Source organism: Lethenteron reissneri, chromosome 24 (assembly GCF_015708825.2).
Source record: "Lethenteron reissneri isolate LAM-NWPU_2019-01 chromosome 24, ASM1570882v1, whole genome shotgun sequence".
Lineage (NCBI taxonomy): Eukaryota > Metazoa > Chordata > Hyperoartia > Petromyzontiformes > Petromyzontidae > Lethenteron > Lethenteron reissneri.
The window spans coordinates 531,717-548,093 of NC_083802.1; the positions used below are offsets into that span (position 1 = coordinate 531,717).

Below are 16,377 nucleotides of genomic sequence, written 5' to 3' on the forward strand. Positions count from 1 at the left end.
GGTGAAGAACAGGTCTGTCGGAAAGACAGCGTCCTGTTCTTCACCTGAAGACGGCTGCTTGCGTTGTGGCCGAAACGTCGTGAGAATGATTTTATTATGTTTTATTTTATTATTTCATTATTTCCCTTCTACGTGACTTTACCGAAACAACCAAGAAGATACGGCCTTGGTGTCAATATATATATGCTGTGGGCAGCGTTAGTGTAGAGGTCAGCACTACGCTGCGCTGTGAAACTGGCTACGACCCGGGTTCGATTCCCGCTCACGGCCGCCCACACCACGGTGACGATTATTTGGATCCGGTTCCTGGGCCCTGCTCCCCTAGGTCGACTCAGCCTCAAATGAGTAACCTGTTGCGGGGTGGAGTGAACGTCGCCGCTAGGGGAGACAAAGGCGGCCGGGCGTGGTGCTGGCCACCCACCCATCTCGTGTGCCGTGCCGGCCTTCATAGGCGCTAACAGCACTTGCCCCGACAGTCTGTTAAGGCTATACGGGGGATCTGTGTCTTTGTTTATATATATATTTACACGCAAACTCCAAATATACAGCAGCAGCAGGCGTCGTCAGTGTCGGGATCGAATCCACGACCTCCTGTACACCAGGGGAGGTAGTCAACATCTCCCAGCCACCCGATTCCAGCCGGGTGAAGAGTCCACACCGATGTTCCCGCAAGGCCCACGCAGCCCCACCTTGTAGGTTTGTTTTTTAATCCTCAGAATGTTTTATTTTAACCCAAAAAAAAACAAAACCCGGCCAAAACTTCTTCTTCACAGTGTAGTAGAGTTAACTACTCGATGTTCACAAACTGGGAGAGCAAATCGTTAACAAGGTTTTCCCGCTCAAACTAACGGTCAGGGTCTCACAAGCTGTGAGAGCTGACCGTAAACAAGGTTTTCCCGCGCCACCAAACGGTCAGGGTCAGATAGGGTGAATTGGGATCGAAAAGCAGATTGGGAACGACCAATCACAGGGTTCCACAAGGTGGCCGGGGATTGGACAACCCGGCCACGAACAGGTATAAAGCCAAAGCGCTCAGAGCTCTCGGGGAGTTCGACTACACGAAGACCCAAGACGGCGGAAGAAGCCTAGGACCCTGGACCAAGCCCTCCAGCCCTTATAAGGGCTAGGGTTCAGTGTAACCAGTGGTCGGGGAGACATCTCCCTAGGTCCAGTCAGAGGACATTGAAAGAGCGGGATATTAAGTAGCCTGTAGGGTGCGGAGGCTTGTACGTTCTGAGTGTAACGGGTGAGGGGACCGTATACCCCTCAGTGCATAGGGACTGTGTTCATAAGACGAATAAAAGTGTGTGCTACAAAAGACGTTGAAGAGTCCGTCTGTACAACACTACAACAGGATCATTGCTAGCGGGGACCGGGTGAGGCGCGTGGAGGAGGCTGCGGGGAGAACGACAATAAATGGACCTCATGGCGGGACCCCGGGGTCCCGAATAAATGGAAGTCAAGATCGCAATTGAAGTAATTTATTTGTTGTTTGCGACTCCGTCTCACCGCGCAACATCAACGCCGCGACCCACCAGAAATCGACCCCCTCCCGTTCCTCACCGAGCACACACCGTAGGCCAAAAATTTGCCGTCGTCATGAACAGAACTTTGAAACGTTTAGTCAGCGCATCGTGTTGAGCTCGTCGAGAAGAACAGATCGCAGTGTCGTTCGCCTTCAAAAGACGTCAAACGAAGTCGCAACGCAGTTTATGCGAGAGCCGGGGGGGAGGGGGGGGCGCTTATGGGACCCCGGGGTCCTGCCATAAGGCTCATTTTTATTCGTTCGAGGAGTGTCCACGGACTCAACCGCGTGACCTGCTCGCTCGTGCGCTCACGGCTTTGAGTGCAAGACGCCGGCAGCCGATAAAAGACCCTCCCCCCCGGCTCTCCAAGCGCAGCCGACAAATAGTGAGTGATTACGACGACGACGAGCAGGAGGATGATGATGATGGTGGTGGTGGTCATCATCAGGGAGACGGCGCTTTGGGGGGGCGGGGGGCGGTTTAGTTTGAAGGCCCCTACTATGGACGACCCTGATGATGATGGTGGTGGTGGTAGCAATGATGATGACGATGTCCATGGTGATGATGATGATGTCCATGATGATGATGACGATGTCCATGGCGATGATGATGATGTCCATGGTGATGATGATGATGTCCATGGCGGTTTAGTTTGAAGGCCACTACTATGGACGACCCTGATGATGATGGTGGTGGTAGCAATGATGATGACGGTGTCCCTGTCGATGATGATGATGATGGTGTCCCTGTCGATGATGATGATGTCCATGGTGATGATGACGACGGTGTCCATGGTGATGATGATGGTGTCCATGTTGATGATGATGGCGATGTCCATGGTGATGATGATGATCCTGGCGATGGTGCCGATGTTCAGCAGAGGGTGCTGATGTCCCCCTTGGAGCACCCCCATTTGCAGCAGAGCCCCGCCAGCCCCATGGCTTGAGGGACCCCCCCGGGGCCCCCTCCCATGCCGCCAGCCGAGTCTCGCCTCTGTCGACTCATCGACGGCGCCGAGATCCACCACGGGGGGGGTTCGGGGGGGCCCCCCGCGATGGCAGCCCCCCCCAATTCTCTGGCCACTCCCTCGTCCTGGTCCAGCTCGGAGTCGGACAGCCCTGGAACAAACACGCGACAAAGAGACACCCCCCCCCCCCCCACTCGTGTGATGATGATGACGATGATGATTTCATTTTCGTTCGTGCAGATGCCGTCCCATAACGACGAGTTCTCCATGCGCAAACGATACACAAATAAATGCACATCCTGTAGACCAGGCGAGGTAGTCAACATCTCCTAGCCACCGTGATGATGATGACAGACAGAGACGCAAACTCCAAATATACAGCAGGTTTCAGGGTCGGGATCGAGCCCACGCACCTCCTGTATACCAGGCGAGGGAGTTAACATCTCCTAGCCACCGTGATGATGATGACAGAGAGAGAGAGAGAGACGCAAACTCCAAATATACAGCAGCAGGCGTTAGGGTCGGGATGGAGCCCACGCACCTTCTGTATACCAGGCGAGGTAGTTAACATCTCCTGGCCACCGCGGACGCCACGATGGAACCCCACGAGATCGAATAAGAGCCAGCCAGAGAGAGAGAGAGAGAGCCAGGGGGCTTGACGGCTGTCGGCGGTGTTGGCCCTTCGCGTCTCTCCCGCCGCGGCTCATCAAGGAGCCCACGCACGGCCAAGCCGAGGCGAGGCTTGGACACGGAGCGTGACAACCTCGCTGGCCACCGTTTGACTCTGCGTGAGTCACTCGCCAGCCTCTGACCCTGACCTAAAGCAGTTGATTAATGTTAAGCCACGCGTGAATGTCCGTGCGTCGGTGTGTGGTGTGTGTGTGTGGTGTGTGTGTGCGTACGTGGGGGGTGGGGGGAGCGGTGGCGCAGCGGTTAGCGCAGCCGCGCTACCAACCCGGCGGCCCGAGTTCGATTCCTGCTCACGGCCAACACCGGTGACGATTGTGTGAACTGGTACCTGGGCCTCCCCTAGGTCGACTCAGCCTCAAATGAATACCTGGTGCGGTGTGTAGTAAACATCGCCGCTGGGGAGACAAAGGCGGTCGGGCGTGGTGCTGGCCACCCACCACCTCGTGTGCCGTTCCGGCTTACATAGGTGCTGCTGCTCGCTAACAGCACTTGCCCCTACAGTCTGTTAAGGCTATACGGGGGATTTTGTCTTTGTACGTGGGGGGTGGGTGGGGGGAGCGGTGTCCCAGTGGTTAACGCAGCTGCGCTACCAACCCGGCGGCCCGAGTTCGATTCCCGCTCACGGCCAACACCGGTGACGATTGCAATCAATTGATACAGTAATCAATGATAAAGTATTTTTGCTGTGACGGTGCCACCTGAAGACGGAAGCTTGTGTTGCCTCCGAAACGTCGTGATTTAATTAATTTTAATTTTATTTTTTTACCTACGTGACTTTACCGAAAAAAACCAAAGAGTATAGTTTATAGCGTTTGCTTATTTGCGTTTGCTGGCGACTTTGTGTATTTCACATCGGAATCGCCTCCAGCGCTGTGGCTGCCGGCGCCAATAAAAGTTGTTTAAAAAGTCAAAAGTCTCTCTCACCGTCCCAGCTCTCAGCCGCACCGACCCACGGCTGCCTGGCCCTCCTCCACCGAGACCCTCCGCACGTGTAGATCACGGCGCGGATGAACTCCCTGCCACACAACTTGACACCGTAGTCGCTGTGTTGCTGCTGTTGCTGCTGCTGCTGCTGTTCCGTCGGGTTCGCAGGGCCAGCCATCAACTCCAGCGTGCCTGCCAGGGACCCCTCCAGCTCCGCCACCAGCTGCCTCGCCCGCTGCTGCTGCTGCAGCGAGGCGAACGACGCTTCCACGACACCGCTCATCAGCAGCATCGCAGTCATCAGCAGGGCGGTCATCAGCCGAGGAGGAGCAGGAGGCTGCGGCTGGCTCTGAGCTCGCATCGGGAGTCGAACCTGGGTGCGCATGCTTGGTGGTTGGTTGGTGGTGGGGTGGTGGGTGGTGGTGGTGGTGGCTATGGGTTGTGGTGAAAGGTGGGCTGCGCGTGTGTGTGTGTGTCTGTACGCGTGCGTGCGTGTGTACGCATGTGTGAATGTGCGTGAGTGTGCGCGTGTGTGTACGCGTGTGTGTGTACGCCTGTGTGAATGTGTGAGTGTGTGAGAGTGTGAGTGTGTGAGAGTACGCGAGTGCGAGTCTGTGAGTGTACGTGTGTGCGTGTGAGTGTACGTGTGTGCGAGTGTGTGAGTGTACGTGCGAATGCGTGTGTGGGTATGCGTGTGAATGTGCGAGTGTACGTGTGTGAGTGTACGTGTGTGAGTGTGTACGTGTGTGGGTATGCGTGCGAGTGCGCGTGTGTGTACGCGTGTGGGTGTGCAGTGTGTGAGTGTGTACGTGTGTGAGTGTGTACGTGTGTGAGTGTACGTGCGAGTGCGTGTGTGCGTGTGAATGTGTGAGTGTACGTGTGTGTGAGTGTACGTGCGAGTGCGTGTGTGGGTGTGCGTGAGTATGCGCGTGTGCGCGTGCGGGGATGAGGAGTAGGAGGATAAGAGAAAGAGCGGTGGCGCAGTGATTAGCACACCACCACGTCGTGAACCGGGCCACCCGCTTTGCGTCAGCGGAAACATCTCAACAGAGGCGCCTGACCCTCCCTTAGGTCGACTCAGCCTTAACACGAGCATTACCGGATTATACGACGCACCCCCCCCCCCACAGGAGAAGGCGGTACAGCAAGCTGGACTAATCGCCATCTGTTCCCCATCTGTACGGGGATGGAGTGTTTGCTCTGTCGCACGAAACATGGGTTTTAGTACACGCGACTCGTCATCATTAATTGGCTGAAAACATCTCACGAATTTTAAAAAAAGAGAATTTCGGTATGCGGCAAGATCCTCCTTAAAAATGTGTCAAGGCGACTCAGAGTGGCTTTCCTGGACCGATAAACCGAATCTTGATTTGAATAAACCGAACTATGAATTTTCGTAGCTCTCTCTATCAGAAGCAGCAAATGATAGCTCAACGAAGTGCGGACTCATCATCATCATCAGGTGAGTATGCATGTGTGTGTACACGTGTGTGTGTGTGTACACGTGTGTGTGTGTGTGTACACGTGTGTGTGTGTATGTCTGTGTGTATGTTGGGGAGCGGTGGTGCAGCGGTTAGCGCTACGCTGCGCTACGAAACTGGCGACCCGAGATCCCCCGTGTAGCCTCTAACAGACTGTCGGGGCAAGTGCTGTTAGCGAGTAGCAGCAGCACCTATGAAGGAGACTAAGATCCCCCGTGTAGCCTTTAACAGACTGTCGGGGCAAGTGCTGTTAGCGAGTAGCAGCACCTATGAAGGAGACAAAGATCCCCCGTGTAGCCTCTAACAGACTGTCGGGGCAAGTGCTGTTAGCGAGTAGCAGCAGCACCTATGAAGGAGACAAAGACAAAGATCCCCCGTGTAGCCTCTAACAGACTGTCGGGGCAAGGGCTGTGAGCGAGCACCTATGAAGGCCGGCACGGTACACGAGGGAGTGGGTGGCCAACACCACGCCCGGCCGCCTTTGTCTCCCCAGTGGCGATGTTTACGACCCACCACACCAGGTACTCATTTGAGGCTGAGTCGACCTGGGGGAGGCTCAGGACCGGTACAGATAATCGTCACCTGTGGTGTTGGCCGTGAGCAGGAATCGAACACACACACAAATACACACAAATACACACAAATACACACACACAAATACACACACAAATATACACGCACACAAATACACACGCACACAAATACACACATAGAAATGCATACACAAAAATACACACAGACATACACACACAAATACACACACAGACATACACACACAAATACATACGCACACAAATATACACACACAAATACACACGCACAAACACAAATACACACGCACACAAATACACACACACAGACACACACACATACATACACACACAAATACATACATACATACACACACACACAAATACAAAGACACAAATACAAATACACAAACACACAAATAAACACACACAAATACACACACAAATACACACACAAATACACACACAAACACACACACACAGACACACACACAAATACACAAACACATACACACATACCTACACACACAAATTCACACATATTTGTAAGAGTCAGAACTTACCTGGACAGGTGAACGACTTCTCGATGCTTTGTTTCCAATTTGTACCCTCGCCAGTGATAGGTGCACGTGTGTGTGTGTGTGTACGTGTGTGTGTACGTGTGTGTGTGTGCGTGTACGTGTGTGTGTACGTGTGTGTGTGTACGTGTGTGTGTACGTGTGTGTGTGTGTACGTGTGTGCGTGTGTGTGTGTGTGTAGTGGGGAGCGGTGGTGTAGCGGTTAGCGCTTCGCTGCGCTATGAACCTGGCGACCCGGGTTCGATTCCCGCTCACGGCCAACACCCGGTGACAATTATATCTGAACCGGTCTTGGGCCTCACCTAGGTCGACTTAACCTCAAATGAGTACCTGGTGTGGTGTACAAACTTTGTCACTGGGGAGACAAAGGCGGCCGGGCGTGATTCTTGCCACCCACCCCCTCGTGTGCCGTGCCGGCCTTCATATGCGCTCGCTAACAGCACTTGCCCCAACAGTCTGTTACAGGCTACACGGGGGATCTCTGTCTTTATGTCTGTGTGTATGTGAATGTGTCGGTGTATGGGTGCTACCCGCTAACAACACTTGCTCCTACAGGGCAGGAATCCTGGTCTTGTATATTGTTTATATGTGTGTGTGTGTATATATGTGTGTGTGTGTATGAGTGTTTATTTTATGGGGAGCGGTAGTGTAGCGGTTAGCGCGCTGCGCTATAAACCTGGCGACCCGGGTTCGATTCCCGCTCACAGCTAACACCAGTGACGATTATCTGAACCGGTCCTGGGCCTCCCCTAGGTCGACTCAGCCTATAATGAGTACCTGGTGCGGTGTCTAAACATCGCCACTGGGGAGACAAAGGCGGTCGGGCGTGGTGCTGGCCACCCACTCCCTCGTGTGCCGTGCCGGCCTTCATAGGTGCTCGCTAACAGCTCTTGCCCCTACAGTCTGTTACAGGCTACACGGGGGATCTCTGTCTTTATGTGTGTATGTGTGAATGTGTCGGTGTATGGGTGCTACTCACTAACAGCACTTGCCCCAACAGTCTGTTACAGGTTACACGGGGGATCTCTGTCGTTTTGTGTGTGTGTGTGAATGTGTCGGTGTATGGGTGCTACTCACTAACAGCACTTGCCCCAACAGTCTGTTACAGGTTACACGGGGGATCTCTGTCTTTGTGTGTGTGTGTGAATGTGTCGGTGTATGGGTGCTACTCACTAACAGCACTTGCTCCTACAGGGCAGGAATCCGTGTCTAGTGTGTGTGAATGTGTAGGTGTGTGGGTGCTACCCGCTAACAGCACTTGCTCCTACAGGAGAGGAATCCTGGTCTTGTATATTGTTTATATGTGTGTGTATGTGTGCGTGTATATGTGTGTGTGTGTGTGTATATATGTGTGTGGCGTGCGTGTGCTCACGAACGAACGAGGGGGGGGGGGGGGGTGCCTTGCCTTGCCTGGCCTCCAGAGATTCCGCTCCCCGAGTCGGGCCCCGTGTCCGCTCTGGTCCCGACGAAGGTCCTCGCGGTCCGAGGTGCTGAATGGCCACATCGCTCCAACGTTGAGCACCCCTATTTATTTGGTATGATGCCAGCGCGTGTGTGTGTCGGTGTGTGTGTGTCGGTGTGTGTGTGTGTGCGTCGGTCCTTGCGTGCGTATCGCAACATGCACGCGCGCGTCACATCTCTAACACAACTAACAGGGTGACCTTTCAGAACAATTTAATTATTGTTTCGCCTTCTTATTCTTTCTCTCTCTCTCTCTCTCTTTCATCCTGGGGCATCTATTTAGAAGTTCGCCTTTCTCGTGTTCATGTCATCCCGCGTTTGAATTTACTCTTTGTATTCAATTTCTCGTATCATCTCTCCCCCCCCCCCCCCACTATCTCCCCCTCCCCTCTCTACCCCACCTCCCCCCACCTCCCCCCACACACCCAACCACCAATACGCCAACCCCCACCTCCCCCCACACACCCAACCACCAATACCCCAACCCCCACCTCCCCCCACACTCAGCTGATATCACAGCGCCCACGTTCTACAGAAGGGTAACAGACGGACTTCCCGTGGGATCCACTCGGCCCCGTCGTATGAACGTGGAATTGCCAATGCCGGTTCAGGAGATGACTATCACACCCCCCCCCCCCCCACCACCCTTATAGCCTTCAAGAGAGCGTTGGGGCAAGCGCTGTTTTCAGGGCAGTACTCATTTGAGGCTGAGTAGACCTATGGGAGTGGGTGGGGGGCAGGGCAGTACTCATTTGAGGCTGAGTCGACTTAGGGGGAGGCGAGGACCCAGAAACCGGTTCAGGAACGTTGGCTGTGCTGTGTGCTGCCTCGGATTTCATACGCCGCACGCACGCAGGTGCGAGTGCTAATTCCCAATCGTCACCACCACCACCTCCTCCATCTCCTTTCATCAACTCCTCTCTCTCTCTCTCATCTCTCATCCTTCCTGTGATGTCTGAACGGGGACCGAGATATGCGCCACAAACAAAAAAAACCCTCACCCCCCCCCCCAAGAAATTCCCTCCCAAACAGCGAACCGCGAATCTCTGAAGGCGGTCTCCGATCGGCAGGTTGGCCCCCAGAGGTGGCGCTGTCGGGTGAATGTTTCTGCGGGGTAACAAAAATGTTTTACTAAATTTTCACCAGGGTAAGGGTAATGCCCCCCCGCCCCCCCCCCCAACTGAGCTATTTTAGTTGTTCTCTCTTTATCGTTCTTTCTCTCTCTGTTTCCAGCTCTCTCTCTCTCTCACATGCCGGTGATGTGCGCGTCTTCTTCGAACGCTGGGGGGCCGGACAAGCCCCTCTCTGTAGCAGCGTGGACGGCACCCTCGTGGTATTCACCTTCTGAAGCGCTCGCTCGTCACCGTGGCGTGCGCGATGACCACCACCACCACGTGGCTTTATTTCGTGTTGTGCGCGGTGCATTTAGCGCCACAGCGCGTAGATGTATAGCGTTTATTATTTGTGTTGCTGGTGACTTTGTGTGTTTCGTATCGGAATCGCCTCCAGTGCTGTTGCTGCTGGCGGCAAAAAGTTAAAAAGTCTCTGTCTCCAGCTCTCTCTCTCTCTGTCTCTAGCTCTCTTCTCTCTCCCCTACCCACCTCCTTACCTCGTATATCAACGTCACTCGTTTAGACGATTTGGCCGCTGCTACAAATGTCCACATGATGATGATGATGATGAGAAGCCACCATTTCGTTGAGCCATCATTTGTGATAATCAGGTATATCCTGACATAAAAATAGCTCCCGCATACAGCAGCGCATTGGGGTCTCACAGCTGGTAAATTACAACATAATCGGAGGTGCGGTGGTGGGGCGGGGGAGTGAAGATGACGACTCACAATCACTCGCTCAGCATTCAAAAGGAAGAGGTGCGAGGAGGAGGAGGATGATGATGGTATACGATGTAGGGAGGTGGGAAGGGGAGAGAGAGGGGGCGAGAGAGGGGGGGGGGGGAGCGAAAGAGAGAGAGTGGGGGGGGGGAGTCGGTTTTCTGATAACCTTTGTCGGGCGATACGGAACACGCAACAGTGACTGTCGCCTGGTCTCCCATTAGCTCCGTTTTTTGTGCTTTGGGATTCTTTACACCTTATCTGCTCATATATAATAAAGAGAATAAATACAGCAGGAAAATCCCCCCCGCCCGCCCGCCCTGTCCCTCCCCCCGCCCCCCCTTGCCACCCCCCCCCCCCCCACAAAGTCAAATACAAAGATCCCCGTGTAGCCTTAACAGACTGTTGGGGCAAGTGCTGTTAGCGAGCACCTACGAAGGCCAGTGGGTGGGTGGCCAGCACCACGCCCGGCCGCCTTTGTCTCCCCAGTGGGGATGTGTTTTTTTGTTACGCACAGCACCAGGTACTCATTTGAGGCTGAATCGATCCTAGGGGAGGAGCCCCAGGGCCGGTTCAGAATAATCGTCACTGGTGGTGGTGTTGGTGGCCGCGAGCTGGAATCGAACACGGGCCTCATCCGGGTTCGCAGCGCAGCATAGCGCGCTAACCGCTGCACCACCGCTCTCCAGGTGCAAACACACACGACAAAAAAAACCCCCACAAAGATCTATGGGTCTCTATGTAATTCCATGAGTCTCTGTGCGGGTCTGTGATTTTATGGGTCTCTATGTGATTCTCTGAGTCTCTGTGCGAGTCTGTGATTCTTTGGGTCTCTATGTAACTCTCTGAGTCTCTGTGAGAGTCTGTGATTCTATGGGTCTCTATGTAACTCTCTGAGTCTCTGTGAGAGTCTGTGATTCTATGGGTCTCTATGTAATTCTCTGAGTCTCTGTGCGAGTCTGTGATTCTATGGGTCTCTATGTAATTCCATGAGTCTCTGTGCGGGTCTGTGATTCTATGGGTCTCTATGTAATTCTCTGAGTCTCTGTGCGGGTGTGTGATTCTATGGGTCTCTATGTAACTCTCTGAGTCTCTGTGCGAGTCTGTGATTCTTTGGGTCTCTATGTAACTCTCTGAGTCTCTGTGAGAGTCTGTGATTCTATGGGTCTCTATGTAACTCTCTGAGTCTCTGTGAGAGTCTGTGATTCTATGGGTCTCTATGTAACTCTCTGAGTCTCTGTGCGGGTCTGTGATTCTATGGGTCTCTATGTAATTCTCTGAGTCTCTGTGCGAGTCTGTGATTCTATGGGTCTCTATGTAACTCTCTGAGTCTCTGTGAGAGTCTGTGATTCTATGGGTCTCTATGTAATTCTCTGAGTCTCTGTGCGAGTCTGTGATTCTATGGGTCTCTATGTGATTCTCTGAGTCTCTGTGCGGGTCTGTGATTCTATGGGTCTCTATGTAATTCCCTGAGTCTCTGTGCGGGTCTGAGATTCTATGGGTCTCTATGTAAATCTCTGAGTCTCTGTGCGGGTCTGTGATTCTATGGGTCTCTATGTAACTCTCTGAGTCTCTGTGCGAGTCTGTGATTCTATGGGTCTCTATGTAATCATCTGAGTCTTTGTGCGGGTCTGTGATTCTATGGGTCTCTATGTAACTCTCTGAGTCTCTGTGCGGGTCTGTGATTCTATGGGTCTCTATGTAACTCTCTGAGTCTCTATGTAATTCTCTGTGCGAGTCTGTGATTCTATGGGTCTCTATGTAATTCCCTGAGTCTCTGTGCGAGTCTGTGATTCTATGGGTCTCTATGTAACTCTCTGAGTCTCTGTGCGGGTATGTGATTCTATGGGTCTCTATGTAATTCTCTGAGTCTCGTCGATTCGAGGAGTCAGGATCATCGTCATCGTCGGTGTGGGGGGCGGGTGTGGGGGGCGGGGGTGGGGGCCGCAGGGGGGGGGGGATCGAAAGCCACCGCCGTCTCTGTATTTGCCGATTCAGTGACATTCACGCGGCGTGTAAACAACGGGCGAGGTTTTTGCTGCCGGTGATGGTGGTGATGATGGTGGTGATGGTGGTGGTGATGGTGGTGGTGATAGTGGTAATGGTGGTGATGGTGGTGATTGGTGATTGGTGGTGGTGATGATGGTGGTGATGGTGGTGGTGATGGTGATGATGGTGGTGATGGTGGTGATGATGGTGATGATGGTGGTGGTGATGGTGGTGATGGTGGTAATGGTGGTGATGATGGTGGTGGTGGTGATGGTGGTGGTGATGGTGGTGATGGTGGTGATGGTGGTGGGGATGGTGATGGTGGTGATGGTGGTGGTGATGATGGTGGTGATGGTGGTGATGGTGGTGGTGATGGTGGTGATGGTGGTGGGGATGGTGATGGTGGTGATGGTGGTGGTGGTGGAGCGGGCTGCACAAACGAACGCGGCTATGGACCGAGTTGGATTCCTGCTCACGGCCAGCAACGCCGGGTGACGATTGTCTGAACCGGTTCTGTGCCTCGCCTAGGTCGACTCAACCTCAAATGAGTACCTGGTGCGGTGTACAAACTTTGTCATCACAAACATCGCCGCTAGGGAGACAAAGGCGGCCGGACGTGGTGCTGGGCACCCACCCTCTCGTGTGCCACAGTGCCGGTCTTCATAGGTGCTCGCTAACAGCACTTGCCCCAACAGTCTGTTAGAGGCTACACGGGGGATCTTTGTCTTTGTCTCCTTCATAGGCGCTGCTGCTGCTACTCGCTAACAGCACTTGCCCCAACAGTCTGTTAGAGGCTACACGGGGGATCTTTGTCTTTGTCTCCTTCATAGGCGCTGCTGCTGCTACTCGCTAACAGCACTTGCCCCGAAAGTCTGTTAGAGGCTACACGGGTGATCTTTGTCTTTGTCTCCTTCATAGGCGCTGCTCCTACTCGCTAACAGCACTTGCCCCAAGTCTGCTAGAGGCTACACGGGGGATCTTTGTCTCCTTCATAGGCGCTGCTACTCGTTAACAGCACCTTGCCCCTACAGTCTGTTAGAGGCTACACGGGGGATATTTGTCTTTGTCTCCTTCATAGGCGCTGCTGCTACTCGTTAACAGCACTTTCCCCAACAGTCTGTTAGAGGCTACACGGGGGATCTTTGTTTTTGCGTGGTGGTGCTGGTGGTGGTGATGGGGCTCACCACACGCTCGGCACGGGCTCAAAGGTCGGCGAGCAATATTTAATGAACACGGCTCGGTGATTCGCGTCATTAAACGGCGGTGGTGTTGAGGATGCTGCCGGGTCAGTGATGATAACAATATAATAATTATAATAATAAGTAAACGTCCATTTCTTACAAAAAAAATTGTGACGAGCTTACCTTTCCTAGATTTGTGGGTTAAACGCCCGATCAACATTATCCATCATCAAGGTCTTGTGTGTTTTTTTTTCCATAACACTGGTCAACACACTTTTTCTGGCATGAGGTATTCCAATAGTTTTAAGGTAATTTTGGGGCGGCTGATTCCAAATCTGGCATCAGTTTTTGTCTATCACATCAGGTTTTTGAGATATCAAATATTGCATCTTCAATAAAAACTGCAGAAGAAAAATATTAAATAAATGTGGATATCTACATAAAATGCTATTATAAACACACTATCCTAAAAATACAGCACCATATTTTCACACTAAAGCAGTCACTGACTCGCAACAACTTGAAATCATAAGTGACATAGTTAATTTCGGGTAAAATCAATGAAAATGGGGTATGCCGATAGCATAAAAATGAGATGTGATAGAGCAAATCTGAGATCAGATTTGGAATCAGCACCCTGAAATTAGTCTAGAACAGCTGCAAAAGTCCAGGCCAGATTTTTTTGTTATTGTTGACCAGTGTAATAATAGTTGTGAGTATAAATGTTGTCGTTAAACGCGCCACCACCACCACCACCCGACACAGCTAATTCGCACGAGGGGTTTGTCACGCGCACAAAACGTGGCCCAATTCGCCACGAGTTCGGCACTGCACCGGGTTGTGTGGTGCTGGAGAGTTAAATCCACCCACGTTTACAACCAGAGTTGCCGTGACGTTTCGCTAGCAATGACAACAACAACAACCACCACAACACCACAACAACAATCAGGCTGACAGCCGGGGGTGCAATGATACGCTCCGAACGATTCCAATCGAGGGATTCGTAGACCATCAACTTTTGTTTCTCACTCAAACTCGACAAACATCTGGAGCGGATCGTCACGCTGGGGCAACACAAAAAAAAATAACCACACAACCGGCCATCACCCCCCCCACCGCCACAGCCCTGCGATGTTAACTACCTCGCCTGGTGTACAGGAGGTCGTGGGTTCGATCCCGAACCCTGACAATGCGGAGTTTGCGTGTTTCTCTCTCTCATCATCATCACGGTGGCTAGGAGATGTTGACTACCTCGCCTGGTGTACAGGAGGTCGTGGGTTCGATCCCAAACCCTGACAATGCGGTGTTTGTGTGTTTCTCTCTCTCATCATCATCACGGTGGCTAGGAAATGTTGACTACCTCGCCTGGTGTGCAGGAGGTCGTGGGTTCGATCCCGAGCCCTGACAATGCGGAGTTTGCGTGCCTCTCTCTCTCTCATCATCATCACGGTGGCTAGGAGATGTGAACTACCTCGCCTGGTGTACAGGAGGTCGTGGGTTCGATCCCAACCCCTGACAATGCGGAGTTTGCGTGTTTCTCTCTTTCTCTCTCTCTCATGATCACGGTGGCTGGGAGATGTTAACTACCTCGCCTGGTGTACAGGAGGTCGTGGGTTCGATCCCGAGCCTTGACAATGCGGAGTTTGCGTGTTTCTCTCTTTCTCTCTCTCATCAACATCACGGTGGCTAGATGTTGACTACCTCGCCTGGTGTACAGGAGGTCGTGGGTTCAGTCCTGACCCTGATGCCTGCTGCTGTATATTTGGAGTCTGCGTGTCTCTCTCATCATCATCACGGTGGCTAAGAGATGTTGACTACCTTGCCTGGTGTACAGGAGGTCGTGGGTTCGATCCAGACCCCTGACGCCTGCTGCTGCTGTATATTTGGAGTTTGCGTGTCTCTCTCTCATCATCATCACGGTGGCTAAGAGATGTTGACTACCTCGCCTGGTGTACAGGAGGTCGTGGGTTCAGTCCTGACCCTGATGCCTGCTGCTGTATATTTGGAGTTTGCGTGTCTCTCTCTCATCATCATCACGGTGGCTAAGAGATGTTGACTACCTCGCCTGGTGTACAGGAGGTCGTGGGTTCAGTCCTGACCCTGATGCCTGCTGCTGTATATTTGTAGTTTGCGTGTCTCTCGCCCTCCCCGTGGTGGTCGCGTGGATTTTTCTCCGGTGTTCTCCACTCCAACGTCACGGTGTTTGGAGTATTCGGCTGCCGTGATATACATTTCCAGATAAGCGGGGAGAGTTGGTGGGACACCTGGGGAGGGGAGGTGGTGTGGAACCGTGACATCTCACGGGCAGAGTCAGATCTCCCGTGTAGCCTCAACAGACTGCTGGGGCAAGTGCTGTTAGCGAGCACCTATGAAGGCTGGCACGGCACACGAAGGGTGGGTGGCCAGCACCACGTCCGGCCGCCTTTGTCTCCCCAGTGGAAATGCTCACACATCGCACCAGGTACTCATTTGAGGCCGAGTCGACCTAGGGGAGGCCCAGGACTGGTTCAGACAATCGTCACTGGGTGTTGGCCGTGAGCAGGAATCGAACTCGGGTGGCCAGGTTCGTAGGGCAGCGTAGCGCTAACCGCGATACCACCGCTCCCCACTCACGCACACACACACAGACACGCACACACACACGCACACACACTCACACGCACGCATTCACGCACACACACGCACTCACACACACACACGCACTCACACACACACACGCACTCACACACACACACTCACACACGCACACACACACACACGCACTCACACACGCACGCACACACGCACTCACACACTCACACACACTCACTCACACACGCACACACACACACTCACACACACTCACACACACACGCACACACACGCACACACACGCACACACACTCACTCACACACACTCACACGCACGCACACGCACGTGAGCACACACACTCACACACACACGCACGCACACGCACGTGAGCACACACACTCACACACACGCACACGCACGTGAGCACACACACACACACACGTGCGCGTGACGGAGGGCAAACCGAGGCGCACGCTGGGAATGACGCGCGGAAACCAACCGGATCGGAGCTGCCTCGGGCGCGTTTATTGTGATGAAGTTACAAGGACGAGAAGGCACGACATCACCACCCCCCCACTAGACCCCATCCCCCCCACTAGACCCCACCCCCCCCCCACTAGACCCCCCCCCCACTAGACTCCCAC

The 16,377-nt window shown here is 53.3% G+C and overlaps 1 protein-coding gene across 1 annotated transcript; it reads right to left on the minus strand.

The window, feature by feature from the left end:
- Positions 1-1,568: 1,568 nt before the first annotated feature.
- On the minus strand, positions 1,569-4,646 carry LOC133346293 (relaxin-3-like). The gene is made up of 2 exons (XM_061557789.1): positions 4,108-4,646; positions 1,569-2,644 (listed from the first exon to the last, which is right to left on the minus strand). Exons 1-2 carry the CDS (start codon positions 4,490-4,492, stop codon positions 2,400-2,402), a joined length of 630 nt encoding a protein of 209 aa, XP_061413773.1. The 5' UTR covers positions 4,493-4,646; the 3' UTR covers positions 1,569-2,399.
- Between the last annotated feature and the right edge of the window lie 11,731 nt (positions 4,647-16,377).

Coding starts and splice junctions, on each gene's coding strand:
- LOC133346293 (XM_061557789.1), bottom strand. CDS start 4,492: ATGCGCACCCAGGTTCGACTCCCGATGCGAGCTCAGAGCCAGCCGCAG. Junction 2,645..4,107: donor TGCGGCTGAGAGCTGGGACG/GTGAGAGAGACT, acceptor TGTTTGTTCCAG/GGCTGTCCGACTCCGAGCTG.